This window comes from Cucurbitaria berberidis, assembly GCF_010015615.1.
Source record: "Cucurbitaria berberidis CBS 394.84 unplaced genomic scaffold K460scaffold_6, whole genome shotgun sequence".
Taxonomy (NCBI): Eukaryota; Fungi; Ascomycota; class Dothideomycetes; order Pleosporales; family Cucurbitariaceae; genus Cucurbitaria; species Cucurbitaria berberidis.
The window spans coordinates 1,012,822-1,034,942 of record NW_024468940.1 but is presented as its reverse complement, the minus strand read 5'-3'; the positions used below and the strand labels follow the sequence as shown (position 1 = coordinate 1,034,942).

At 52.1% G+C, this 22,121-nt stretch overlaps 10 protein-coding genes across 10 annotated transcripts; 5 read left to right on the top strand and 5 right to left on the bottom strand.

The window, feature by feature from the left end:
* Positions 1 to 74: 74 nt before the first annotated feature.
* On the bottom strand, positions 75 to 2,435 carry K460DRAFT_370964 (uncharacterized protein). The gene is made up of 4 exons (XM_040934255.1): positions 1,866 to 2,435; positions 1,615 to 1,757; positions 1,444 to 1,556; positions 75 to 1,394 (listed from the first exon to the last, which is right to left on the bottom strand). Exons 1-4 carry the CDS (start codon positions 2,109 to 2,111, stop codon positions 379 to 381), a joined length of 1,518 nt encoding a protein of 505 aa, XP_040783547.1. The 5' UTR covers positions 2,112 to 2,435; the 3' UTR covers positions 75 to 378.
* Positions 2,436 to 3,475: 1,040 nt separating this feature from the next.
* K460DRAFT_410376 (protein kinase-like protein Scy1) lies at positions 3,476 to 6,488 on the bottom strand (the record flags this gene model as incomplete). Its single annotated transcript, XM_040937368.1, has 3 exons — positions 3,476 to 4,546; positions 4,601 to 5,827; positions 5,883 to 6,488. 3 exons carry the CDS (start codon positions 6,486 to 6,488, stop codon positions 3,476 to 3,478), a joined length of 2,904 nt encoding a protein of 967 aa, XP_040783546.1.
* A 572-nt stretch (positions 6,489 to 7,060) lies between these two features.
* On the top strand, positions 7,061 to 8,759 carry K460DRAFT_389493 (branched-chain amino acid aminotransferase II). Its single transcript, XM_040935742.1, has 4 exons — positions 7,061 to 7,371; positions 7,419 to 7,716; positions 7,766 to 8,464; positions 8,515 to 8,759. Exons 1-4 carry the CDS (start codon positions 7,125 to 7,127, stop codon positions 8,528 to 8,530), a joined length of 1,260 nt encoding a protein of 419 aa, XP_040783545.1. The 5' UTR covers positions 7,061 to 7,124; the 3' UTR covers positions 8,531 to 8,759.
* Positions 8,760 to 8,885: 126 nt separating this feature from the next.
* On the top strand, positions 8,886 to 10,416 carry K460DRAFT_347492 (uncharacterized protein). Its single transcript, XM_040931351.1, has 3 exons — positions 8,886 to 9,610; positions 9,670 to 9,999; positions 10,049 to 10,416. Exons 1-3 carry the CDS (start codon positions 9,020 to 9,022, stop codon positions 10,115 to 10,117), a joined length of 990 nt encoding a protein of 329 aa, XP_040783544.1. The 5' UTR covers positions 8,886 to 9,019; the 3' UTR covers positions 10,118 to 10,416.
* A 216-nt stretch (positions 10,417 to 10,632) lies between these two features.
* Positions 10,633 to 13,511, top strand: K460DRAFT_370959 (chloride channel-like protein 3). The gene is made up of 2 exons (XM_040934254.1): positions 10,633 to 10,977; positions 11,037 to 13,511. Exons 1-2 carry the CDS (start codon positions 10,774 to 10,776, stop codon positions 13,251 to 13,253), a joined length of 2,421 nt encoding a protein of 806 aa, XP_040783543.1. The 5' UTR covers positions 10,633 to 10,773; the 3' UTR covers positions 13,254 to 13,511.
* On the bottom strand, positions 13,081 to 15,260 carry K460DRAFT_321684 (beta-tubulin). The gene is made up of 5 exons (XM_040930490.1): positions 15,168 to 15,260; positions 15,026 to 15,049; positions 14,853 to 14,975; positions 14,339 to 14,794; positions 13,081 to 14,285 (listed from the first exon to the last, which is right to left on the bottom strand). The coding sequence occupies exons 1-5, from the start codon at positions 15,177 to 15,179 to the stop codon at positions 13,557 to 13,559; spliced, it is 1,344 nt and encodes a 447-aa protein (XP_040783542.1). The 5' UTR covers positions 15,180 to 15,260; the 3' UTR covers positions 13,081 to 13,556.
* A 153-nt stretch (positions 15,261 to 15,413) lies between these two features.
* Positions 15,414 to 17,183, bottom strand: K460DRAFT_420812 (alkaline ceramidase-like protein). Its single transcript, XM_040938102.1, has 4 exons — positions 16,868 to 17,183; positions 16,464 to 16,650; positions 15,905 to 16,409; positions 15,414 to 15,857 (listed from the first exon to the last, which is right to left on the bottom strand). Exons 1-4 carry the CDS (start codon positions 16,964 to 16,966, stop codon positions 15,668 to 15,670), a joined length of 981 nt encoding a protein of 326 aa, XP_040783541.1. The 5' UTR covers positions 16,967 to 17,183; the 3' UTR covers positions 15,414 to 15,667.
* Positions 17,184 to 17,378: 195 nt separating this feature from the next.
* On the top strand, positions 17,379 to 18,055 carry K460DRAFT_347478 (Prefoldin; the record flags this gene model as incomplete). Its single annotated transcript, XM_040931350.1, has 3 exons — positions 17,379 to 17,402; positions 17,454 to 17,620; positions 17,749 to 18,055. 3 exons carry the CDS (start codon positions 17,379 to 17,381, stop codon positions 17,909 to 17,911), a joined length of 354 nt encoding a protein of 117 aa, XP_040783540.1. The 3' UTR covers positions 17,912 to 18,055.
* Positions 18,056 to 18,166: 111 nt separating this feature from the next.
* On the bottom strand, positions 18,167 to 19,952 carry K460DRAFT_321676 (uncharacterized protein). Its single transcript, XM_040930489.1, has 4 exons — positions 19,683 to 19,952; positions 19,531 to 19,634; positions 19,410 to 19,481; positions 18,167 to 19,361 (listed from the first exon to the last, which is right to left on the bottom strand). The coding sequence occupies exons 1-4, from the start codon at positions 19,873 to 19,875 to the stop codon at positions 18,207 to 18,209; spliced, it is 1,524 nt and encodes a 507-aa protein (XP_040783539.1). The 5' UTR covers positions 19,876 to 19,952; the 3' UTR covers positions 18,167 to 18,206.
* A 513-nt stretch (positions 19,953 to 20,465) lies between these two features.
* K460DRAFT_347473 (casein kinase II subunit beta) lies at positions 20,466 to 22,059 on the top strand. Its single transcript, XM_040931349.1, has 3 exons — positions 20,466 to 20,654; positions 21,037 to 21,282; positions 21,340 to 22,059. The coding sequence occupies exons 1-3, from the start codon at positions 20,598 to 20,600 to the stop codon at positions 21,802 to 21,804; spliced, it is 768 nt and encodes a 255-aa protein (XP_040783538.1). The 5' UTR covers positions 20,466 to 20,597; the 3' UTR covers positions 21,805 to 22,059.
* The last annotated feature ends 62 nt before the right edge of the window (positions 22,060 to 22,121 follow it).

Sequence of the window (22,121 nt, the reverse complement as noted above, 5' to 3'; positions counted from 1 at the left end):
AAAGTTAGGACGCAACGTGGATGTGGTAAGGAACAAGCTTGCGACTGAGATGTGGGGATGTTGACAGCTTGCCTGCCCAGTTGGCATGTGCCGTTAGCGAGACGTCATAGCTCGCGAACATTTGAGACAACGTCTTGAGCAACACTCGCATCGAACCGAATTTGGCTTCTTAGCAGGTGATTGACATTAATGAATTTCAGTGTAGACCTCATATAAACGCCTGCTAGAGGATCTTTCTAGCCCTATTATGTTTCTACCCGTATGTACACAAGATCCAAATAACCTCTACTACGGGACGTCGGGTATACAGAACATCCAAATCATACAGTCTTAAGCAAAAGATTCCATGTCCTCATCTCTTCTTGAATCGTTAGCTGTCTACAAGCCATTGTCCGCACATGTGAATGGTCCCCCGAACGAAGACGCCTTATATCCATCAATAATGGACTGCACGGTGGCATACGTTCCTCCCGTCAAGAAGAGCAGTCCAATCATACATAGAAGGATGTTGAAGAAGAATCCAAAGTATCCACGGAAACCGCGTGTCTTCCAGTAGTCTGGGCCGTACTTGGCTCTGCGCAGGCGGAAGTAAGCGACGCCCCAGAAGATGAACCCGAAGAACGAGTCGAAGAGCGAACTCATGAGCGAGAGCAAGTCGGAGAAGAAGGGGATGACTTCGGCAATGATGAAGGCGAGGATCCAGAGCACAGCAAGGATGCTGGCCCAAGTCGCCCATCCGACCACAGTGTGGCTACCCATGTGTCTGGTACCGGCGAAAATGCGGAAGAAGACGAAACGAGCGGACACTGAGGCGTAAAGAACACCCAGGAAGATGATGGTGGGTACCATGAACGTAAAGGCGACCTTTTTGTAAACCTCGTTCTTGAGCGATCCGAACGCGGGGCTCGTCATGTACTGGGTGCCCGTGTAGCCATAAACGACGCCGCCGACCAAGCTGAACACGATGATCTCGCAAATGGTCACGACCCAGAGTGCCTTTGGGAAATCCTTGGGGTTCTTCATCTCGGCGATGAAGCTGGGAAGGGTGATTTGTCCGATAAAGGTATAGCTGATGTTCATGAAAGCGCTCATGCCAGCCACGAACGTAGTGCCCGATGCGGGAAAGGCCAAGACATTTGGTTCGCCCTTGCTAGGATAACCAGCGGGTTTCTGCTCGATTCCAGAGAAGATTGCTGCTAGCATCACCGAGATGAAGGTGAAGAGCGCGGAGAAGGTGGCAATCTTGGCAAGTCCAGAGAAGGTACGTGGGAGCGAGGCGAGGAAGGAGATGATGGCCGTGATAACGGAGAAGGCGATGGTGCAGGTAGCATGTCCAGAAATGGTATTAAACCACTTGGCGCCCACGAGACAGTGCAGACCCATGATGAACGTGTCTAGATTCAGAGTTAGTTGGATGTCTTGAGTATGAGTCCGGGGCCTTACTGTTCAGCAGGAACATGACGGCAGTGAGGTAGAAGGCCCACTTCTTGTTCCAGAAAATCATCTGGCCAAGATCGCAGACATCGCGAATCTCGGGGTGGCGCAGGCAGAACTCCCTAATAAACGAGTTTAGAAGACGAGCCAGGAAAAGTGGCTTATTATCATGGGGCTTACCAAGTGATCAGAGATGTATACAATACTAGGCCAGCGATGACGGCAGTCAAGATCAGACCCGGGACAAGCCCAAGAATTGAGTAAGACCATGGAAAGGACATGATAGCCAGACAGATGTACTCGGAGAATAATAAGGCAGCGGTCTAGTCATGGAATCAGTTACTAGAGCAGCTAATTGGTGTGGGCTAGCGAGCAAGCAAGCAAGGTAGCTTGATGAGAAACCCATGGCGTTGGGAAATTGTAAGACATACTTTGGGCCAGCTGCAAGTACGGTACTTGATGGCATTCTCAGCCTCTAGCTCTATCTGCTTGCCAATTGTGATGCTATCAGCCTCATCCACATCGCGGCGCGACGGGTCCTCGATCCTCCCTAGACCGGCTTCGGCGTCATACGCCTTGTCAGGCCTGGCGACCTTTTCCTTTTCGTCGCTGCTGGTGCTGTGTCTGTCGGCTGCGCCATGGGCAGCCTTCTTGGACCCAAATAGTCCTAACGCCATTTTATGTAGCGAATGCACTTCTTGCACGGAGTGTAGGAAAGACGGCGACGATAAGTCGTTTCCGATAGCATTAATTGCTACTCTGGGTTATTGGGTAGGTGTTGATGTTGAGAGGAGGGTTCACCCAAACGGTAAGTGGACGTTTTGACAAGCGACGAGCCGGACACCAGGATAGTCTTTAAGTGTTTTGTTGGCGGGGGGCGAAACAATAATCGAGATTATAGTTGGCTGAAGGAGGAGCGCTAAAAGCTCTTAAACTTGCGGGGGTGAAAGGGCCCACTCGCTCAGTGTCCGGACAAGGCGAAGAGTGGGCAGGCCCTGGTTGCGCCTCTCTGCAGCTCGAAAACGGCCTATCAAGCGTTACACAGAGCGCGCTAGGACGCCCAAAATTTCGTCGACGGCCTCTGAGTTTTCACACTGGATCGCTCGGCAGACGCCCCAAGTCCCACGTTTGGTGACAGTAGCATGATCCTGATGGCCGGCCTGACGTACAAGGTGTGGGCATCTCGTACCGCTGGTTGACGACGACGTCTTGTCGGCACTCTGCTGCATTGGGGGGGCTGCTCACCTTGGCCTGGCTGGCGCTCCCGTCTGCCGTCTTCACTCAGACGCACGTGGAATGTGTGGGATTGCGGAATGCAGTTACTTTATTCCATTGTCACACCCCTAATTATAACTTGCAAGTTCGTCTTGGCTTCAGATGGAGCCACGCTCTTCCAGAGCTTCCTCGCAAAAGACCAAATGCTATACTGTTGAAGGCGCCATGACGTTGAAATGCTTAGCGGCCGGCCAGTAAGCTCAGCCAAGAGCGCCTGCAGCGGGTCAAGCCTGCCTGGCTGAACTTGGGACGCTATTTGCCCGTGCCATGACGACATCAAGCCTCTCGCCAATCTCTGGCTGCTTTCTTCGCATTTGCTTGTTCCAACACACTTCTTCAGCCCATGCGTCTTCTCACCCCCTCGTGACATCTTGACCGTCCGCGATCCGCCTCTGCCGACATCTCCGAACTCAAGTAGCTAGACCACCTAGCTTCGTGCTATAACGCTCGCGCTGGAGATCACTGGGTTTGGCTGCAGGTGAGAGTCCGTGCAAACCGACGCCACACAATTTTACCTGGTCAACCCTGGACAACCCACGCAAGTACATAATCTAAACTGTCGCATGGGGCCATGGGGCACTCATCGATCGCTGATCACGCCTTGGTATATGACTCCCGGAAAGAAAAGCAACTCGACGTGCATGCGCCTTCATGCGTACTGGGCCCCAAAGGATTCCAGGTAGCCTCTTGGTCTCATCTCATGTAACATTGCTATGCTACTACACAAACGCTCGCTAAAGCCTATCAAATTACCCTAAACGTGAGCTCATATCAAGCTGTCACCTCCACTTCCCCAACTTCCCTGTGTCTGCTGCCGATTCTGCTGCTGCTGTTGATGATTCTGCGTTTGCGCCCGTAATGATGCCATGCTATTCATGCCCATGCCACTCCCAGCACTCGCCGTCCTATTTGCCATGTTCAAACTCGGTGGCGGAGGTATGCTAAAGGCGCTGTTGGTAGCCTTCGGAGGCGCTATGCTGAACGAAGAGTAGGGACTGCTCTGAGATTGCGGCTGTGAAGGAGCTGGGGCCAAGGAAGGGAAACTTGAGAAACCGCTTGATGCGCTTGGCGTTGACGAGGAGCCGGCTGCTTTGCTCCAGTCTATACCGGAATTCTGTGAGTTACTGTATGATGGTGGTATAGTAGGAGACATCATGCTATTCATGCTCGTACTTGGCCGCGCCTGCTGCTGTGGTTGAGAAAACGACGAGCTGCCAATACCCGGGTTGGTGGCGCTCAGGGCTGGGAAAGACGAGTTGAGCGTGTTGAGATTGTTGTCGGGCGTTATAGTTTGAATTTGCGCTTGCGGCGCCGAGAGACGCGTACTTGGTGGAGGTGGTGATACGGGTGGTGTTGACCATGAGAACGTGGCCGCTGGCGACGCATTGTTCGATCTTGTACGGTGGTTCGAGGGCCGTGATGGTAACACAGTAGACGACGATGCAGATCCTGCAGTGTTTGCCCATGCATCTCCACCAAGCATGTCTGTCCCACCAGATGAACCTTGCGGCCCACCTCGCACGAGCGCCTCGAAACCATTTTCACCATCCCCGTTGCTCGATTCAAAGCCATTGGTGGCACTTGGGCCTCCGAAGCTCATGAACTCATTGCGGGTAGTGACAGAAGCACTATTGGCGCCAAGTTCTTGGAGTTTGCGGGTTTGCTCGTTCTCGACGCGCGCTGACATGGACTTGATAAGAGTCATGTAAGCTTGAAATTGAGGAAGATTCAGCAATGGTCCCAAGCTGAATTGCCAGATAATAGGAAGAACATCCATGGCAAGATAATCGCTATCGACTTGGTTACTAATGGCTTTGAAGACGTCGAGAGCGGCCATCTGGTACACAAATTAGCAGAAACACAAGAGAAAAATTTCGACTACGGGACGTACCATGACAGCAGGCTCCTTGGTCTTAATGCCTCGAAGCAGCGGTACGACCTTTTCTTGAACCGTATACTTATCCAGTATCGATACGCTGGAGCCTTTTGCTTTTGGAGCTGCGACCACTCCGGTAAGCCCGTCTCCCTGGGAGTCGTTCTGCTCATCGCCTCCACCGCCACAGAGTGTTTTGAATGCTTCCAACCCTCGAATTTTGATACCCATACTACTGGTCTTTGCGAAGATGGAAGCTATTACAGGGAAGAGTTCATTCTTGACTGTCGAAAAGTCGAGTATCGGTAAGACAACAGGCAGGGTACGAAGAGCGGCATCTACCAGTGAATGGGTGGGAGACTCCAGGGCATAGTTGATAATCGGAAGAATGTCGTCCTTGAAATCTTTCCCACTTGCGTTCTCAGCAGCGATCTGTATGTTTTCCAATAGAACCATTAGACCAGCTTCTTTGAGGCTATCTCTCTCTTGGGCCGCTCCCTTAGCGCCCGACGCCGGAACGACCAAGAAAGTCTCTCTCAGCTTCGGAATCACCTTGTCCGTAAAAGCACGCTTTCCACCTGGCAGCATTGTAATAATCTTGAAGACGTTCTGTAGTATCAAGGTGAGAAGCTCGCGATCTTTCGTCTCTTCTAGCAGAGCGGGGAGAATCTTTTTATCCAAGACTGACTTGGGAAATTGGTTGAGGATGCGTGGTAAGCCTCGCATGAACTGTGACTTTTCATTTGGAGTCTTCGCGGGAAGGGAGTCCAAGAAGCGGATCGTTGACACCAAAATGTTATCGAAGTATTGTGCTTGCTGAAACTCGCGCGCATCTATTCGTTGTGCGGGTCGTCGGGTGATCAAGCGGTCGAGGACTCCATTCACGACGTCTCGTGGCAGTGGTTGCGAGGACATGAAGTTGTTGTTCCTGGTCGGAATCGATGAAGACGACGAAAAAGCCCGTTTGTATGAAGACGAACTGCCGTTGAACTCCATTGGACTCTTGTGTGGCGAATTGTACAAAGCAATAATCAGCATACCCAAGCTGAACATGTCTGCTGCCGGTGTAGCATTCCCGTCCATGACAAAATCAGGAGAGGTGTAGTCGAGATTGAGCTGAACGTATCTCGGTAACCGCGCATCATGATTCAAGACTTCGGAAAGGGAGATCGGAGTGACTGATGTTGGCTTGGTGGAATTCTCTGGCGGGGTCGAGAAGCCGAGACCTGAGATCTTCCAATCGGACTGTCATGTTCATCAGCAGCTTTCGTGACAACTGTAACGTGATTGTATTGCCTACTTTTCCGTTGATAAAGATAGCCTCTGGCGTAAGATTGGCGTGCACCAAGCCTGCACTCTCGTGCAGAAACTCGAGGCCTTTCGCAATCTGCAGCAACCCTTTTTGAATCTCAAGCTCGTCAATCTCGATTTCTCGTCTTCGTTTTTGACCATCAGCCTCCTCGACAACGTAGCGGCTCCGGCGCCCGCCGACTCCTCCAGCCTTCTCTTGTTCGTCTTTTTCCTGCAAAAGTCCTGCTAGAGACGCCGTCACCATCTCCGTGGCGAACATAAGCCCGCCACCGCGAGTCTCCTCCACCGGTTCGACCAGCTCTAATACACTGGGATGTCGTAGCCGTGCTAGCGAGCTGGCCTCCTTCTTCAGCCTCTCTACAACCTCTTCATGCGCTCGTTTGAGACCCGAGGCCGCTGAGCGTCCGCCGAAACCTGCGCCCGCTGGCGGCTCCAATGACTTTCTCTCGAATACAAAGACGGATGCGGCTTTGCCTGTCGACTTCTTCTTCGCGTCGTATATCTTCCATGGCCCGGAGTACGACGTAGGTTGGGGACTGAGGGAGTAGTTGCTCGAGATGTTCGAAGTGAACGACTTCAGCGCGTTGGAGAACATGGTAGTTTACTCGCCCGCGCGGCGATTCGTCCGACGTATAGCGATCGCGTCATGGACTGTGATGTGGGCGAAGGATGTGGTGGTGACGATGCGTGCGATGTGAGACTGCCAGCTGGAAGCGCGCCGATGGCATTCAAGACATCTCAGATAGAGTCGCTCCTTCCGTATACGGTATCGTAATGGTGTTCGAGAGCTCTGATACTGCCCAAAGTCCAGAACCATAGACGAGAACAAATTAACAGAGACAGGCAATGTTTGGTAACCCCACGCGAACTGTGGAGAAATGTTGGGTAAGAGTTTAGCTCCTCCCGCCCCTGCATGACATAAGCGCATGTGTGAATGCTGAATGCACTGTGCAATGCAACTGCCCAATGAGATTACTGCGTACGTGAATAACGTCCAATATCCGCATTAGAAGATATCCAGATGGCAAATGCGCCCTTTGGGTATCTTCTGGCGGTGAAGGTACATGTCCATTGGAGGTAGCGGATGTAGCGCTGATGGTCGCGTTCTTGTATGCACCTAGCTGATACCGGGGACCTGTTGTAGAACTCCGATGTTAAATATTATCCCAAGAACACCATCCGCACCAACGCTCTCTCTCCACATTCCTCTCCCTTTTGTGAGGCATAACACATGATGCTTCAGCAGCGGTCGTCGAGGCTGCTTTCCTCATTCTCCAATTGTGCCTTCCGTTCAGCTGCAGCACCGCTCAGCGCATCATTGCGATGTCGGACTCCGAGAGCGTACAGCATTCATGCTGATGCCTCTGTTGGCACCAAGATCCAAGACATTGACCCAACGAAGCTTACAATCACCAATACAACCACTCCTAAGGATCTGTTACCCCAAGGGGAGCTTATCTTTGGCCGCAATTTCTCAGGTATTAGCTTCAGGGCCATTCTAGCTCCATAGTTGATGACTCTTCAGATCATATGCTCTCGCTCGAATGGACAGCATCAGAAGGATGGCTGCCAGCGCGCATTACCCCCTACCAGAATCTCAGTCTCGACCCTGCGACCTGCGTCTTCCACTATGCATTCGAGTGCTTCGAGGGCATGAAGGCCTACAAGGACAAGAGCGGCAACATCAGGTTATTTAGGCCGGACAAGAATATGGCACGTCTGAACAAGTCATCAGCACGAATTGCATTGCCTACGTTCGACCCCGATGCTATGATCGATCTCATTGGCAAATTTGTCAAGCAGGACGAGCGCTTCATTCCCGAGTAAGCCTCAATGCTATGCTTTCTTTGTGCCATGACTGACATGGTGTAGTGCACGCGGGTACTCTCTCTATCTTCGCCCGACTATGATCGGTACCCAGCGCACGCTCGGCGTGGGCCCTCCCGCTTCTGCCCTACTCTACGTGATCGCCTCGCCTGTCGGGCCATACTACCCCACTGGATTCAAGGCTGTGTCATTGGAAGCCACGGACTATGCCGTGAGGGCATGGCCAGGAGGCGTGGGAGACAAGAAGCTTGGGGCCAACTATGCGCCCTGCATCGTGCCACAGATGCAGGCTGCCAGCCGTGGGTTCCACCAGAACCTATGGTTGTTTGGTGAGCAGGAATATATCACCGAGGCTGGCACTATGAACCTCTTTGCAGCGATCAAGAACAAGGAGACTGGACAACCGGAGTTGCTCACTGCACCCCTGGATGGAACCATTCTCGAGGGTGTTACGCGAGACTCTATCCTTGCGCTTGCGCGGGAGCGATTGGAGCCTAAGGGATGGAAGGTGCTTGAGCAAAAGTTCACGATGAAGAACCTCGCCGACGCTGCTGATGAGGGCCGCATGATGGAGATCTTCGGCGCAGGCACAGCTGCCATTGTCAGCCCTGTGCGAAAGATCAGCTGGAAAGGACGCCTTGTCGACTGTGGTCTGGAGGACCATGTCGAAGCCGGCCCAATTGCGCTGCAAATGAAGGAGTGGATGGAGGCTATTCAGTATGGCGACGAGGACCACCCATGGAGGTACGAACTTTTTGAGCCTTTGAATAGGTACAAATGCTGACCGGAAACAGTTACAAGGTGTTATAGTTGACAACACAGTCAATGTTTGCAATCCTGTCTTACAGCACAACTCTCAGATATAGACTTGATAAAGGTTCGAAAAATGTAGGCTCTAGAGCTATGTAGATATGATACTTGGAGTCAAGCATGGGCGGCGTCTTTCTAGGCTCCACAGATCTCTTGAGACAATAGTAGCAAAGCACGTAGTTTGAATGCGTGTCTATATTCTAGACAATAAAGTTTCACCACATCGATCGCGTTCTGTCTGCAACGGCTTGAGGCTTGGGTAGATCGTGGGGCCGCTCATGCAAGGCGTGCCTGGCGGCATGACGTTTTCGGATCGCTAGCTCTGTCCTGTTGGGAGCTCCCAGCCTCCGCAGACCACAAGCAAGGTCCCTTACTGTCTCACACTTCCCAATCCGCACACCACGGTCCTGTCTTATTTGCCTGCTCAGAGCTGCGCTGCTGCTCGCCAACCTGCCAGTACTCCGTTTGATTCATCTGCCAACCGCCACGATGCTGGTCCGCGGCGCGCTCTGTCGCTTGACAGCCGATGTACCCAAAACATCCGCACACGACCTCCCGCAGCTCGCCCGCTTCCTGCAACGCGCTCTTCTCGCCCGAAATGCTTCCAAACTACCAGCTGTCCGCGCGCTCTCACGCGCCTACGTATCTGCCCTTGACTTACGTCGCTCCTATGCTACCACGACGCGCGCAACCGCAACTAAGCCGACGGCAGCGGTGAAGAAGGCAGTCAAAGCGAAGGCAGTGAAGAAGGCCGCACCAAAGAAGAAGGCAGCTTCTGTGACTGTGAAGAAGCCTAAGAAGAAGAAGGTCGTATCCAAGACAGCCGCTCCCAAAAAGGCCGCCCCAAAGAAGCGTGTGAAGAAGGTGCTTACTCCCGAGGAGCAGGAGAAGGCAACAATCTCTAAGCTGCGGAAGCAAGCTCTCAAGGAGCCTTTCCCCCTCGGCGCGCTCACAGGATTCAATGCATACATAGCCGAAATATGTGGCGGCCCCATCAAAGGACAATCGCGTGGAGACGCGACACGAAATGTCACAGACGCGGCTAAAAACTGGAAGAATCTGACCCCCGCAGAGCATGAAGTAAGCCACATCACACGTGTAACTGTAGCGTATGCTTGTATGCTAACTATGTTGTGAAGCACTACAACCACCTTGCGAATGATAAGAATGTAGCCAGACAAGCCGAGCTTCGAGCTTGGATCCACTCTTACACTCCCGAAGAGATTAGAATTGCCAATAATGCTCGCGCCGCACTTCGGAGGAAACTTGCGGGCACTCCGACGAAGAGGAAGTATCCTGCCCATACCAGTAAACTTCATGATGATCGGCATGTGAAAAAGCCCGCTTCGGCTTACCTACTCTTTAACCTGGACCGGTACGCCAGCGGAGACTTAAAGGGCATCAAGACTACAGATGCTGCTAAACTCGTTGGCAATGAATGGAAAGCATTGAGTGCGGGCGAGAAGAAGGTAGGCGTTGATAGACACTTCCTCAAAGACCGTGCTAACAGTGGCCTAGAAATACGAAGATGAAGCAAAGGCCAAGAAGGAAAAGGCTGCCCGCAAGACGGTTGCGGCGTCCACTTGATTCAATGTCCTACCTTGATTACAGCAATGTCTCCTCATGGTTGTAACTTTGCCCTGTACGAGTTAATGGGCTGTGGAACTGGTTATGGCGCAGGTATATCTATCGACGTGTACTCGGGCTCGGCGACAATTTCATTTTACGATTATGTTTTGGACCGTACAACCTCGTGACGCGTCTGATCTGGATACCAGACGTTACACTCTGTGTAAAGCTTGCAACTTGTCAGGTTTTCTTGCTTTCAGGATTGTTCCATACAGGTATTGTAGGGTAGCAATGTCCATCAGTTCTTAATAGGCCGTTAAAGTCTTCCCTTGACGGTGATTCTCCTAGGAGGGGCTGTCGGAGACGCTTGAAAGCTAACTAGGGTAATTCTACTCCAGGCTGTGATAACGCGTCCCAGAACGGCTAGCGTCTACTGCGCGACGCATGCTCGACGCCTCGCCTTCTTATCTCTTTCCCCCAAGCCTCCCCAGGCACCCAGAAGATCTGTTTCCGCGGTAGATAAGCGTGCATGGCGGAGATGTTCACCTACGCCACTGGACAAACCACAGTTTGATTTCCATATCTAGACCGCAGAGTAACAACACCATGGCCAGCTTTCAGCGTGATTGCGCTCCTCTACACCGAGGATATTCTCCACCTTGCAGGCCACCAGGATGACAGACCTCGAAGCAAATAATGAAAATACACCGCTTCTCCATCAAAGCCGCTTAGCGCAGCTTCAGCATGACCAGGATGAAGAAGCACAGTCTGCCCTCTCGTCTGCAGTAACGAAAGATGAACAGCAACTAGCTGGAAGCACGGTTGGAGAACGTTTGCCATACAACGACTACACTACGATTGACTGGTTGCATGATTTGGTAGCTCGCTCCGCGTCTCATGTACAGTCTGTAGGGATACATGGCTGATATGGTGGCAGGTCAAGGACTCATACCGCTTCCGCTACATCCAATCCCGACGGGGTTTACGCTATACACTTCTCTCCCTTTTCGACGCCTGTTCAGGATGGATCGCCGTTGTGTTGATCGGTGCACTCACCGCGTGCGTCGCTTTCGTGGTCGATGTCGCTGTCGCAACGGTGTCAGACTGGAAACTGGGGTACTGCGCCAGCAATCCATTCAAGAACCGCGAAGCTTGTTGTGCGCACGAGAATTCGCCGCTACTTTTGGTAATTAGCCAGGAGCCAAGATTAGGGGAGTGTGAAGCGTGGCACGCATGGACGGACAGCTATTATGCCAGCTTCGCAGTCTACGTGGGGATGGCACTGGTCTTTGGTGTGATTGGTTCAAGCGCGACTATGTTGACCAAGAGCTCGCTGCCTTCTGTATCAACAGGCGAACAGCAATCGTCAACAACAATCAAGCCCAATGGTGCTGACATGTCAGATGGCAGGTCTAGCCCAGCAACCGATGTCTCAGGAGGAAAAGTCATGTACATGGCTGCAGGCTCGGGCATCCCCGAGATCAAGACGATCCTATCTGGCTTCAATATCCCGTCATTTCTCTCTTTCCCCGTTCTGGCCGTCAAAGCATTCGGCGCCATCTTTGCCGTATCGACTGGCATGTGTCTCGGCAAGGAAGGACCCTTCGTCCACATCTCAACATGCGTAGGCTACCTCGTCGGCATGCTATTCCCAAAGTACCGCGACAACGGCCGCAAGATGCGCGAACTGCTCAGCGCAGCATGCTCCAGCGGCCTAAGCGTAGCCTTCGGTGCCCCAATTGGCGGCGTCCTCTTCAGCTACGAAGAAATCAGCACGTACTTTCCGCGAAAAGTGCTCTGGCGAGCTTTCCTATGCAGTCTGACTGCCGCAATGGTACTCAAAGAACTAAACCCGACCGGAACAGGCAAGTTAGTGCTCTTCGAAACGAGCTATGGCACAGACTACAAACCAGTACACTACCTTGTCTTTGTGCTCTTGGGCGTCGCGGGAGGAATCTTCGGCGGCCTGTTCTGCAAGCTGAATTTCCTGTGGTCGAAATGGTTCAGGAGCTTTGCACTTATCAAGAAGAATCCCGTCTTGGAAGTTTTCCTCGTCGTCCTTGCTACTGCACTCCTCCAATTCCCCAACCCATTGACGCGAGAACCAGGCGACGTTGTTATCAAGAACCTCCTCGTAGACTGCAACGACAAGGGCACGTCGCAGCACTCTTTGGTGTGCAAGAACGAGCTGTCTGACGAGACGAGTTGGCTATACGTCGGCTACCTCATATACGGTACGTTGGCCAAGTTGGTTCTTACGACTGTTACCTTTGGTATCAAAGTCCCATCTGGGGTTATTATACCGGCGTTAGACGCAGGCGCCTTTTTCGGCCGCCTGGTTGGCCAACTCATCCCATCGATTAGCCCCGGCATATTTGCCATGGTCGGCGCAGCTGCTTTCCTCGCCGGCGTGTCGCGCATGACGATATCCCTTGCGGTCATCATGTTCGAACTCACCGGGCAGTTAGCATACGTGGTTCCGCACATGTTAGCCATCCTAGTGGCAAAATGGGTCGCCGATGCCATCTCGGAGGAAGGTGTGTACGACCTTGCGCAGACCGTCTTGGGCCATCCCTTTCTCGATCCCGATGTTGCCATTCAGATTGTTAGGAAGAGGAAGATGTGCACCGAAGTGCTCATTCCGCCAAAGAGGACAATGGATGAAATCACCGTCCTTGTTCCCCTTACAAACAAAGTCGCATACACGCTGCTGAAGGAGAAGTTGGCCAAGTTGAAGGAAAGGGGCCTGATGGACGCTGGTCTCGTCCTCGTTCAATGCCATGGAGCGTCCAATGTCCCCATACTGCAAGGCTATATATCCCAGTCAGAGCTCGAGTTTGGGCTTACGAGACTTGTTCCAGCTGCAATACCAGGACAGGCGGACTTTCAGATCAGGCTCTTAGGACACGAAGTAGATGATCTGCCATCGCCAGACACTCTTGAGGTCGACCTCACGCCTTTTGTTGATCGGACGCCGCTGAGTCTATGTGCGAAAGCGCCGCTGGAGTACGCGGTTGAAATGTTTTCGAAGCTGGGGTTAAGGTATCTGTGTGTGACGGAAGAAGGAACCGGAAGGTTGGTAGGCGTCATTATCAAGAAGAGACTAGTTGGGTACCTCGAGCAACTTAGGGAACATGGTGCAACAGACGAATGATAGCTAGCCAGGTGGAAGTATTAGTAACACAGATATTCATCACAACCATCAGCATGCAAGCATTGTGGTGAACAATCATGGATTATAGAACTTATCGCTAACAAGAGTTTCGCTTCCTCTACGCTTCGAGATGGCTATGCTGCAATTGACAACGCACAGAAGCAGACGCAACAAATCGCTTCTACCTCCAGTACGTCCCATCAAATACAATCATGTCTCTCCAAAGCACGAATTGTAATGTTGACATTGTCCGCCGTGCCAATTTCCAACAACTAAGCCTGCGTATTGTCGTGGGTAAACAACCTACTCCTCAGCCTCAAGAGGAGCCTCCTCATCGTACTCCTCCTCAGCATCGGAGACGGAAGCCTCCTGGTACTGCTGGTACTCGGAGACCAGATCGTTCATGTTGGACTCAGCCTCAGTGAACTCCATCTCGTCCATACCCTCACCAGTGTACCAATGCAAGAAAGCCTTGCGCCTGAACATGGCAGTGAACTGATCACCGACACGCTTGAAGAGCTCCTGGATGGAGGTAGAGTTTCCGACGAAGGTGGACGACATCTTGAGGCCACGAGGAGGAACCGAGCAGAGGGCGGTCTGGACGTTGTTGGGGATCCACTCAACAAAGTAAGACGAGTTCTTGTTCTGAACGTTACGCATCTGGTCCTCGACCTCCTTCATCGAGACCTTGCCACGGAAGTAGGCGGAGCAGGTCAGGTAGCGACCGTTGCGGAAGTCGGACGCAGCCATCATGTTCTTGGGGTCGAACATCTGCTGGGTGAGCTCGGGGACGCTGACGGCGCGGAAAGAGTTGGCGCCACGGCTGGTCAGAGGAGCGAATCCGACCATGAAGAAATGGAGACGAGGGAAGGGGACCATGTTGACAGCCAATTTCCTGAGATCGGAGTTGAGCTGACCAGGGAAACGCAGGCAGGTGGTGACACCAGACATGACGGCGGAGACGAGGTGGTTCAGGTCACCGTAGGATGGGTTGTTGAGCTTCAGCGTCTTCATGCAAATGTCGTACAGAGCCTGTAACAGTCAGCTGCTTGCGTCCAACGTGACGCGTGTCAGTTGAGACATACCTCGTTGTCAATGCAGAAGGTCTCGTCAGAGTTCTCGACGAGCTGATGAACGGAGAGGGTGGCGTTGTAGGGCTCAACAACGGTGTCTGAGACCTTGGGGGAAGGCACAACGGAGAAGGTGGCCATCATACGGTCGGGGAACTCCTCGCGGATCTTGGAGATCAAAAGCGTACCCATACCGGCACCAGTACCACCACCAAGGGAGTGGGTGATCTGGAAACCCTGGAGGCAGTCGCAGCCCTCGGCCTCACGGCGGACGACATCGAGGACCTGGTCGACCAACTCGGCACCCTCAGTGTAATGACCCTTCGCCCAGTTGTTACCAGCACCAGACTGTCCGAAAACGAAGTTGTCGGGGCGGAAGAGCTGTCCGAAAGGACCAGCGCGGACAGCGTCCATGGTGCCTGGCTCGAGATCGACGAGGACGGCACGGGGGACGAACTTGTTGCCGGACGCCTGCCATTGGTCAGCACCGACTGTTCGTCTCACCAGGAGAAAGAAGGACATCACGTACCTCATTGAAGTAGACGTTCATGCGCTCGAGCTGGAGATCTGAGGTGCCGTTGTAGACACCGGAGCTGTCGAGGCCATGCTCGCCCGAGATGGTCTGCCAGAAGGCGGCACCAATTTGGTTACCCTGCAAATCATCAGTTGCGAGCCCACGGAGCGGTTCGGACGTGTACTTACGCATTGGCCGGTCTGAAGGTGAACCTATCGCGCAAAAACAAGTCGTTAGCTGTTGTTCGCCCATTGTTGTGTTGACCCTGAGATGTAAACGCGGGGCAGGAACGCGCCACCGCGAATGGGCTGAGGCAGAGTGTATACGTACAATCTCACGCATGTTGACGGTCTGGGGGGTGGTAAGGGTAGTTAGTGAAGCTGAGAATGGTGTTGAGTTGGGTTGAGGCTGCTGGGTGGTGCTGGGTGTGGAGGTAGAGGGAGGAGAAGCGGCGGTGAGTTAAAAGTGTGGGTAGGCCCGTGCCGCGCTAACGCTAGTTGTAAACAACGCGCCACAGGCACCAGCATACGGACCGCGACAATAGGGTGGAGTCGTGAGGAGAATCAGCTATTGGAACCGGGTGGGATTTGTCATTCCTTCATAGTCACAAAATGTGCTCAAATATCGTGGTAGCGATGTGTGCATTTGCATCGCCTAGACGGGCTGCGGTTCAGGAGTTCTTCCCATCCCAACCACGGCCCGCAGCCGACCGTCTCCACCTACAGCTGCTCAACACAACAAAACACCAGCCTTGCAGTGTAACCCCCATAGTCTAATGCTTCTAAATTGACGCAATCGTGTGACATTTGCCTTACCTTCATACTTGTAGCCTACAGCTCTTTCTTCCTGGAGCTGCTCGTGTGTCCGTTGGCTGAAGAGCCTCCCCGCTTCACGACCTCGGGCATGGTCCAGAAGTTTGGCCACAACAGTTCGTATTCATCCTGCTTGTAGTTCAAACAGTGCCGAAGCCAGACGCCCCAGACAATGTAGAAATACGCTCCAGTCCCCGTCATGAGATGCCTGCAGTTGTTAGCTTTCTAGTCGTTCCACGCGGAGAATATACTGACCACCAACCATGTCCCTCAAGCACAAAGCCCCAAGGCATCCCCATGTCTCTCCGCCATCTTCGCAATGTAGAGCAGTGCTCATTGTCTAGACCCCAGACTGCGAAGCCTCCGAGAAAAATACTCAGGCCGAAGGTAATCATCATCCACATGGTGCGTAGAATCTCCTGGTCCCTCAGATCCTCACTTTCCTGCACTGCTTTGACACCACCATTTGGACGCGGATTCGCCCTCTCTCTCGCCTTGGAGCGAAACTTTGGCCGAATGTTTACTTCCATGACGTACATTGCGCGGAAGAGCACGATTGCCGTCAAGATAGCGTACGCATTCTGATGGAACGTCGGGTCCTGAAGATAATGATAATACAGCGTAATAAACAAGGCGAGTGATACCAAAGCTACAGCCAGTATCGTAGAGTATCGTCTAGATTTGCCATATGAGAAGGTTGCAAAGTTCATCAGGCATGTCGTGTAGATCATCGACAACTCATCCACTAGCTGCATAGGATCTATGCGACGTGAGCTCTCGGGAGTCCGGCCTTCAAATCAGCCGAAAAACGTACATGTCAATGTCGCATGGAAGAGAAAGCTTCCAGTGCCGACAAGTAGATAGCCAATAAAAGCAACCAGGAAAACCGTGTCATGGTCGTGCTTCAGACAATTGCGAATGCCTTTGACAGCCAAATAGACAAATAGAAGGTTTGTCAAGGTGTTTATGATCTCTGCAACGTATTGTGTCACAACGTAGTTCTACATGAATGTCAGCTTGGTGCCTCAGAAATATACTAGTTGTGCTTTTCGAGCGATAGATTCGGTAATCCGTAGTAGTGCCTGGTCTGATGGGCCTCAGGGTCTTCTGCAAGTGCAGAACAGTGAACACAAATCCGGTCAAAGCAGTTCCATCCAGATCCGCTCCTAGGTACAAAATGCCTCTACACAGGACTGAAAATGCAAACTGTAGACTGACCTCCTCGCACCAATCTAGCGTTGAGGTGATTGGAGACCACCATCCTTCCTGCTCTGGCGGATACGGTATCGAGGGTAGTCCAGAAAATAACGCGGCCATCGCAGCGGAAATTGAATCGAAAAAGCTGATGTTGTAGAAGGAATGACGAAACCAAAATCAAAAAGTAGGAGCGCGAAACTTGGACCCATGCCCGGACTTTGCGGCAGGGAGATCGTAGCAAAGCGTGTCAGCGATGGCCACTAAGCAACAACGAACGCAGGACAGCCAACATGTGAAAACCCCATAAGGAGAAACCTCAGCATATCTTGATCGTTTAGTATCGCAAACGCGAATAATGTCATCGCGAACAGCAAAAGAACATGCTCTTATTCGTCCTGAATTCGCCGGCCAATCACATGTTGAACAGGGATATCGCGACTGCCGAACCGAGAAAGCTTGAGCCTTGGACATCTGCCTCCACCAAGTAGTCATCACACGATACCGCATTCGAATATCGACCTTCACCATGTCGATGCCAAACGAAGCCTTGCAGAAGGTTTGAAGCCGTCTATTCTATCTTGCTAGGCAGTAATACTGACAGGCTTAGGTTCTGCAAGAAATCAGCCAGAAAAAGGCCTTCGCAGAGCAACAGCTAGTCGTCGTTCGACAGCAAAAAGCGGCGCGAACACGTGAGAGTCGGATGCTGCAGTTGACCGCATCCGAGGTCACCTCACTGCCTACCGACACGAAAGTATACGAAGGCGTGGGAAAGATGTGAGTAACTCATCCTAATCTACTCCCCCGCGTGACCAGGAGCACCCCAGGCCGTAGAAGCAACATCAATTATTACATGACGGCTGCATTCCTAAATGATGTATCTAAAATCTGATCTTCTATGTCAGGTTTGTTTGCACACCCATTCCAGACGTGCAGAAGAGGCTGAAAGAGGAGGGCGAGGCGTTGACCAAAGAGATGTCAAATCTCGATAAGAAGGAGGACTACCTAGAGAAAACGTACACGAACAGCAAGAACAGCCTTGAGCAGGTACTACAGCGTGCAGGCTAGGCTAAGGAGGTGGAGTGAGAGGGAGAAGTTGGAACCTGATGTGGACGAATTACCCTAGTCAATCATAATGATCGTTCGGTCTCACCTTGAGTTTGACTGGAAAATAGCAATCCATCACATCCATAAGGGGACATCAAACGCCCCCCAGAAGGCATGCTGATTGAAGAACATACCTTCGACATCAGACTGTTAGATAAATTTTTGGATGTCACTCAAATTTTGCAGCATGTGGAAGGTTAAACTTGAATGCTTTTTAGATGCTCATCTATAATGGATCTTCTACCCTTCTACAGCTTCACCTCATCCGCACCAACATCGTTTCCACACCCTCAATACTTTTCCTAACCTCGTCCGCCGCCCTTGCCGCATACGCCCCATCCACGACCCGATGATCTGCGCTCCAACTAAACACACACTCCTCCCTCCTCACCAACTCCCCATTCTCCCCAAACGCCGGTACAACTCTCGCCCTACCAATGCCTAATATGCCCACTTGCGGTCCTACGATAACAGGTGCTACGGCTAGACCGCCTATACTTCCGATGTTACTGACTGTGAATGTGGCGCCGGTGAGATCGGCGGAAGTTAGTTTGCCAGCCCGGGCGAGGCCACTGAGACGTTGAATTTCCTCCGCGAGAGAGGCGATGCTGTGGTTCTGTACGGACTTTATTACGGGGACGAGGAGGCCAGAGGGAGAGTCGACTGCTATGCCGATATTGTGGCTCCCCTTTAGTATGATCTGGGGCTTGTCGGGGTTGGTGGTGGTATCCAGGTGTGCGTTTAGTAGCGGGAATCGTTGCAGGGTTAGCGAGACGGCCTTGACGATGATGGGGAGTGGTGTAATGCGGTCTGGCTTCTCACGGCCGGCGTTGTACTTTTTGCGAAGGGAGGCCAGGGCGCTGAAGTCTACGACGTCTGTGTAGAGGAAGTGCGGTATTGAGAGGGATTTCGTCATTTGCTTGAACATGCCGGATTGAATTGGAGTCAAGGACTTGACTTGGTCCTCGACTTGTTGCTGGCTAGGGCTGAATGCCGGTGCGGTGGCTGTTGGGAGGATGTTGGTGGACTGCTTTGCTGTTTCAATGTGTCGTTGCACATCGTCTTTCAACACTCGGCCTTCTTTTCCTGTGCCTTCTATTTCTTCTATTTTGAGTTTGTGTTCCTTAATCATGTGTCGCACAGCAGGCGTGGCTAGCAAAGCGTGTTTTCCTGGCTGCCGTTTTGGTTCCGAATCCTCTTGAGCTGGTTCGCGAGGCAAAGCTACGGATTGGTCTGATGTCGGTGCACCTCCAATGGCGGCTTTCGTGTCATTCCTTCCGACCTCCAACACCTGCTCTTGTGGTTGTGACTGGTTCGATGTATCTTGCTCTGTTTGTTTGCCTGAACCTCCGCTAAGCAAGGCCTCGTCAGCCGAGGAGATTTCGCTCTGGATGTCGATGTCGACTAGAGGCTGCAAAAGTTAACCCGAGTACTTCGTGCTCGCTAAAATTGTTCATACTTTCCCAACCTTGGCCATATCGTCCGGCTCGTAGTACAACTTCTTGATAACGCCATCGAACCGTGAAGTGATCTGCCGCGGGATTAGCCTTTTGCGCCTTTGTATGTGCCTCTACACGTACCTCAACTGATGCCTTGTCTGATTGTACCTCGCAAATAGGGTCGAATTGCTCGACGCGCGCTCCGGGCTTCACGAACCATTGAATGACCTGGCATTCGGTGATACCTTGCACAAAGTTAGTCTGACATACTAAACCCAGGCTCGAACACTTACCCTCTCCAATATCTGCCAGTAGGTAGGGCTTCACGACTAGTAACCTCCTCGTCTCACAGAGCCCTCGTCTCTGTTCTTGCTTCCACCTATATCCCGGTGTGTTTGCATTCCTCGAAGTTGCAATTGACCCGCGTTGGGCAATGTTTGACCTGGACAGTAGTCGCGGGACCTCTCTACACGCGAAAGATTTCATGGTGGGTGGAATTTGCAGACAATTTTCGCACGCGAAAGGAACATAATCAAGTACTGTGACGGCGAGGTAGGTTTGTGAGGTAAAGCCGACAGCAACCGGGCCTCGGGAGCGACCGATGGTAAAAGCGAAGCTGGGGTAAGATGGTCTAGCTGCTTTTAGCAAGGCGCATTGCGGGTTAAGAGATGACAGGGGTGCGGTTGTTCAAGGTACACGCTGGTGGTTCTTTGGTCTCTATCCAAGTCTAATGATATTACGAGGATGATGTATTGCTTAGTTAGTTATTGTGGATGTCTCTATCATGGGGTCAAAGTATCATGGAAGAGATGCGCCCCTGTTCTAGCTTATCAGAGCGAGAATAGACGCTTTGTGACGATGCTCCGACTAGATGGAGTATTAATGAATAACTCAATGTAACTATTATCCGTGCACCAACTCCAATGCCTTACTTGAACGGCGAACGGTGTCGCTGAAGCACTACAAGTATTCAAAGATGATACGTGAGGCCGCCCGAAGCGGTAAGCGCATCCGGATCGGATAAACCTGAAAGTGGGCATGGATGCAACCGCCCGCAGCCATCCCACCAGTGCGCATTTCACTCCGCAGCCGCGCCTGGAACCGTGTTTGCGCCTCACCGCTTCACCCCACCACCTTGGTGGCAATAGCCTGCACAACCCCAACCACGTCTCGTGCTCTCGACATATACCTCTAGGAGTAGGCGCAACATGGACGACTTCAATAGCGAAACAGATAGCGACTACACAAGCTACTGGCGGGATTGGGTAGGTACTTGACTTTCCATAACATCACCCTACATTTCCTATATCATTGGTTCCTACCTTGAAGTTTACCATGGTGGTGACAAAAAGCAACGGGGGTAGGACGAGGTCCATGATTGCCTGGTACGTCTTGCCTTTCATCCAACTGGAGTTTGGTCCTAATCGTGCCTTAGCCCGACGTGTGTTCTCCAAGGCTTCTTCGCAGTTATCAAATGCCGCCATTTCCACGCATTGCCTGACCTCTTCTTCACAAGGCCTTGGTCCCCTGCATCCGTCCTCATGTCTCTAGATTGGCCTTGGTTTCTCAATCACACAACTAACCTGGAAACTCGAAGTGTAGCCATGAATGGTTGGGTGCTGGAGCAATATGCTGACCTTGTAGTAGTTCATATCATCACGAGGAAATGAGTACTTCTGCGAGATCGACGAAGAATACCTGACCGACCGCTTCAACCTCACGGGCCTGAACACCGAAGTCCAGTACTACCAATACGCGCTCGACCTTGTAACGGATGTCTTCGACTTCGACTGCGACGATGATATGCGGGAACAGATTGAGAAGTCGGCGCGACACTTGTATGGACTAGTACACGCGAGATATATTGTCACAACTAGGGGTTTGGCAAAAATGGTACGTTGGAACATGTTAGCTGTGTCGAAGGCTCAAAGACTAATGTATTCCCACCAGCTCGAGAAGTTCAAGAAGTCCGACTTTGGCAAATGCCCGCGCGTAATGTGCGAATCACAACCTCTGCTCCCCATGGGCCAGTCCGACGTACCCAACACTTCACCCGTCAAACTCTACTGCGCACGCTGCGAAGACCTGTACAACCCCAAGTCGTCGCGACACGCCGTGATTGATGGCGCGTATTTTGGCACTTCCTTTCACAACATCCTTTTCCAAGTCTACCCTGCAATGTTACCACCGAAAACACAACGTCGATACGAGCCGCGCGTGTTTGGATTCAAAGTCCATGCTGCGGCAGCATTGTCGAGATGGCAGGCAGATCAAAGGGACCAAATGAAAGACAGGCTGAAGACGTTGAAGATGGAAACGGGGTTTGAAGACGAGGACGAGGAGCTGGAGGAAGATGATGAAGACGAGGAGATGGATGTGCAGGCAGGGGAAGAAGGAGCGGCCGTGCAGCTGTAGTAGATGCGGCTGTTACAAGTCATGATAGAGAATGCGGCCAGAACATAATCACGAATAAGGATATAGCTTCCTCGGATACTAGCATGGGTACGGCGACAGGCGCGTCATGGTTGGGTTAGGCAATGTCTGATAATACCTCTATGCGTTCAACAACTTGTTACTCGAACAATATCTTCTGGGGTCCGTCTCGACGTGGACAGTTGTCAAAGGAAAGACTTGCAGAAGTGATCTGCAGTCCTCATATGAACCGTCCAACCGCATCTGCACACGAAGCAATGCCCAAACGGCGCAATGCCCAACCTCGCCACAACGAACGT

What these genes read in the sequence shown, in the direction of transcription:
- K460DRAFT_370964 (XM_040934255.1), bottom strand. Translation starts at nt 2,111, where the DNA reads ATGGCGTTAGGACTATTTGGGTCCAAGAAGGCTGCCCATGGCGCAGCC. An exon ending in GTACTTGCAGCTGGCCCAAA is followed by an intron (nt 1,758 to 1,865) that starts GTATGTCTTACA and finishes TTCCATGACTAG; the next exon opens with ACCGCTGCCTTATTATTCTC. An exon ending in TATACATCTCTGATCACTTG is followed by an intron (nt 1,557 to 1,614) that starts GTAAGCCCCATG and finishes CTCGTTTATTAG; the next exon opens with GGAGTTCTGCCTGCGCCACC.
- K460DRAFT_389493 (XM_040935742.1), top strand. Translation starts at nt 7,125, where the DNA reads ATGATGCTTCAGCAGCGGTCGTCGAGGCTGCTTTCCTCATTCTCCAAT. An exon ending in CTTTGGCCGCAATTTCTCAG is followed by an intron (nt 7,372 to 7,418) that starts GTATTAGCTTCA and finishes ATGACTCTTCAG; the next exon opens with ATCATATGCTCTCGCTCGAA. An exon ending in GACGAGCGCTTCATTCCCGA is followed by an intron (nt 7,717 to 7,765) that starts GTAAGCCTCAAT and finishes GACATGGTGTAG; the next exon opens with TGCACGCGGGTACTCTCTCT.
- K460DRAFT_347492 (XM_040931351.1), top strand. Translation starts at nt 9,020, where the DNA reads ATGCTGGTCCGCGGCGCGCTCTGTCGCTTGACAGCCGATGTACCCAAA. An exon ending in TGACCCCCGCAGAGCATGAA is followed by an intron (nt 9,611 to 9,669) that starts GTAAGCCACATC and finishes TATGTTGTGAAG; the next exon opens with CACTACAACCACCTTGCGAA. An exon ending in TGAGTGCGGGCGAGAAGAAG is followed by an intron (nt 10,000 to 10,048) that starts GTAGGCGTTGAT and finishes ACAGTGGCCTAG; the next exon opens with AAATACGAAGATGAAGCAAA.
- K460DRAFT_370959 (XM_040934254.1), top strand. Translation starts at nt 10,774, where the DNA reads ATGACAGACCTCGAAGCAAATAATGAAAATACACCGCTTCTCCATCAA. An exon ending in TTGACTGGTTGCATGATTTG is followed by an intron (nt 10,978 to 11,036) that starts GTAGCTCGCTCC and finishes ATATGGTGGCAG; the next exon opens with GTCAAGGACTCATACCGCTT.
- K460DRAFT_321684 (XM_040930490.1), bottom strand. An exon ending in ACCTTCAGACCGGCCAATGC is followed by an intron (nt 14,976 to 15,025) that starts GTAAGTACACGT and finishes GATGATTTGCAG; the next exon opens with GGTAACCAAATTGGTGCCGC. An exon ending in TGAACGTCTACTTCAATGAG is followed by an intron (nt 14,795 to 14,852) that starts GTACGTGATGTC and finishes GACCAATGGCAG; the next exon opens with GCGTCCGGCAACAAGTTCGT.
- K460DRAFT_420812 (XM_040938102.1), bottom strand. Translation starts at nt 16,966, where the DNA reads ATGGCCGCGTTATTTTCTGGACTACCCTCGATACCGTATCCGCCAGAG. An exon ending in CGCTAGATTGGTGCGAGGAG is followed by an intron (nt 16,651 to 16,867) that starts GTCAGTCTACAG and finishes ACATTCATGTAG; the next exon opens with AACTACGTTGTGACACAATA. An exon ending in CTTCCATGCGACATTGACAT is followed by an intron (nt 16,410 to 16,463) that starts GTACGTTTTTCG and finishes CACGTCGCATAG; the next exon opens with ATCCTATGCAGCTAGTGGAT.
- K460DRAFT_321676 (XM_040930489.1), bottom strand. Translation starts at nt 19,875, where the DNA reads ATGAAATCTTTCGCGTGTAGAGAGGTCCCGCGACTACTGTCCAGGTCA. An exon ending in CAGACAAGGCATCAGTTGAG is followed by an intron (nt 19,482 to 19,530) that starts GTACGTGTAGAG and finishes ATCCCGCGGCAG; the next exon opens with ATCACTTCACGGTTCGATGG. An exon ending in ATATGGCCAAGGTTGGGAAA is followed by an intron (nt 19,362 to 19,409) that starts GTATGAACAATT and finishes TAACTTTTGCAG; the next exon opens with CCTCTAGTCGACATCGACAT.
- K460DRAFT_347473 (XM_040931349.1), top strand. Translation starts at nt 20,598, where the DNA reads ATGGACGACTTCAATAGCGAAACAGATAGCGACTACACAAGCTACTGG. An exon ending in CAAGCTACTGGCGGGATTGG is followed by an intron (nt 20,655 to 21,036) that starts GTAGGTACTTGA and finishes ACCTTGTAGTAG; the next exon opens with TTCATATCATCACGAGGAAA. An exon ending in CTAGGGGTTTGGCAAAAATG is followed by an intron (nt 21,283 to 21,339) that starts GTACGTTGGAAC and finishes TATTCCCACCAG; the next exon opens with CTCGAGAAGTTCAAGAAGTC.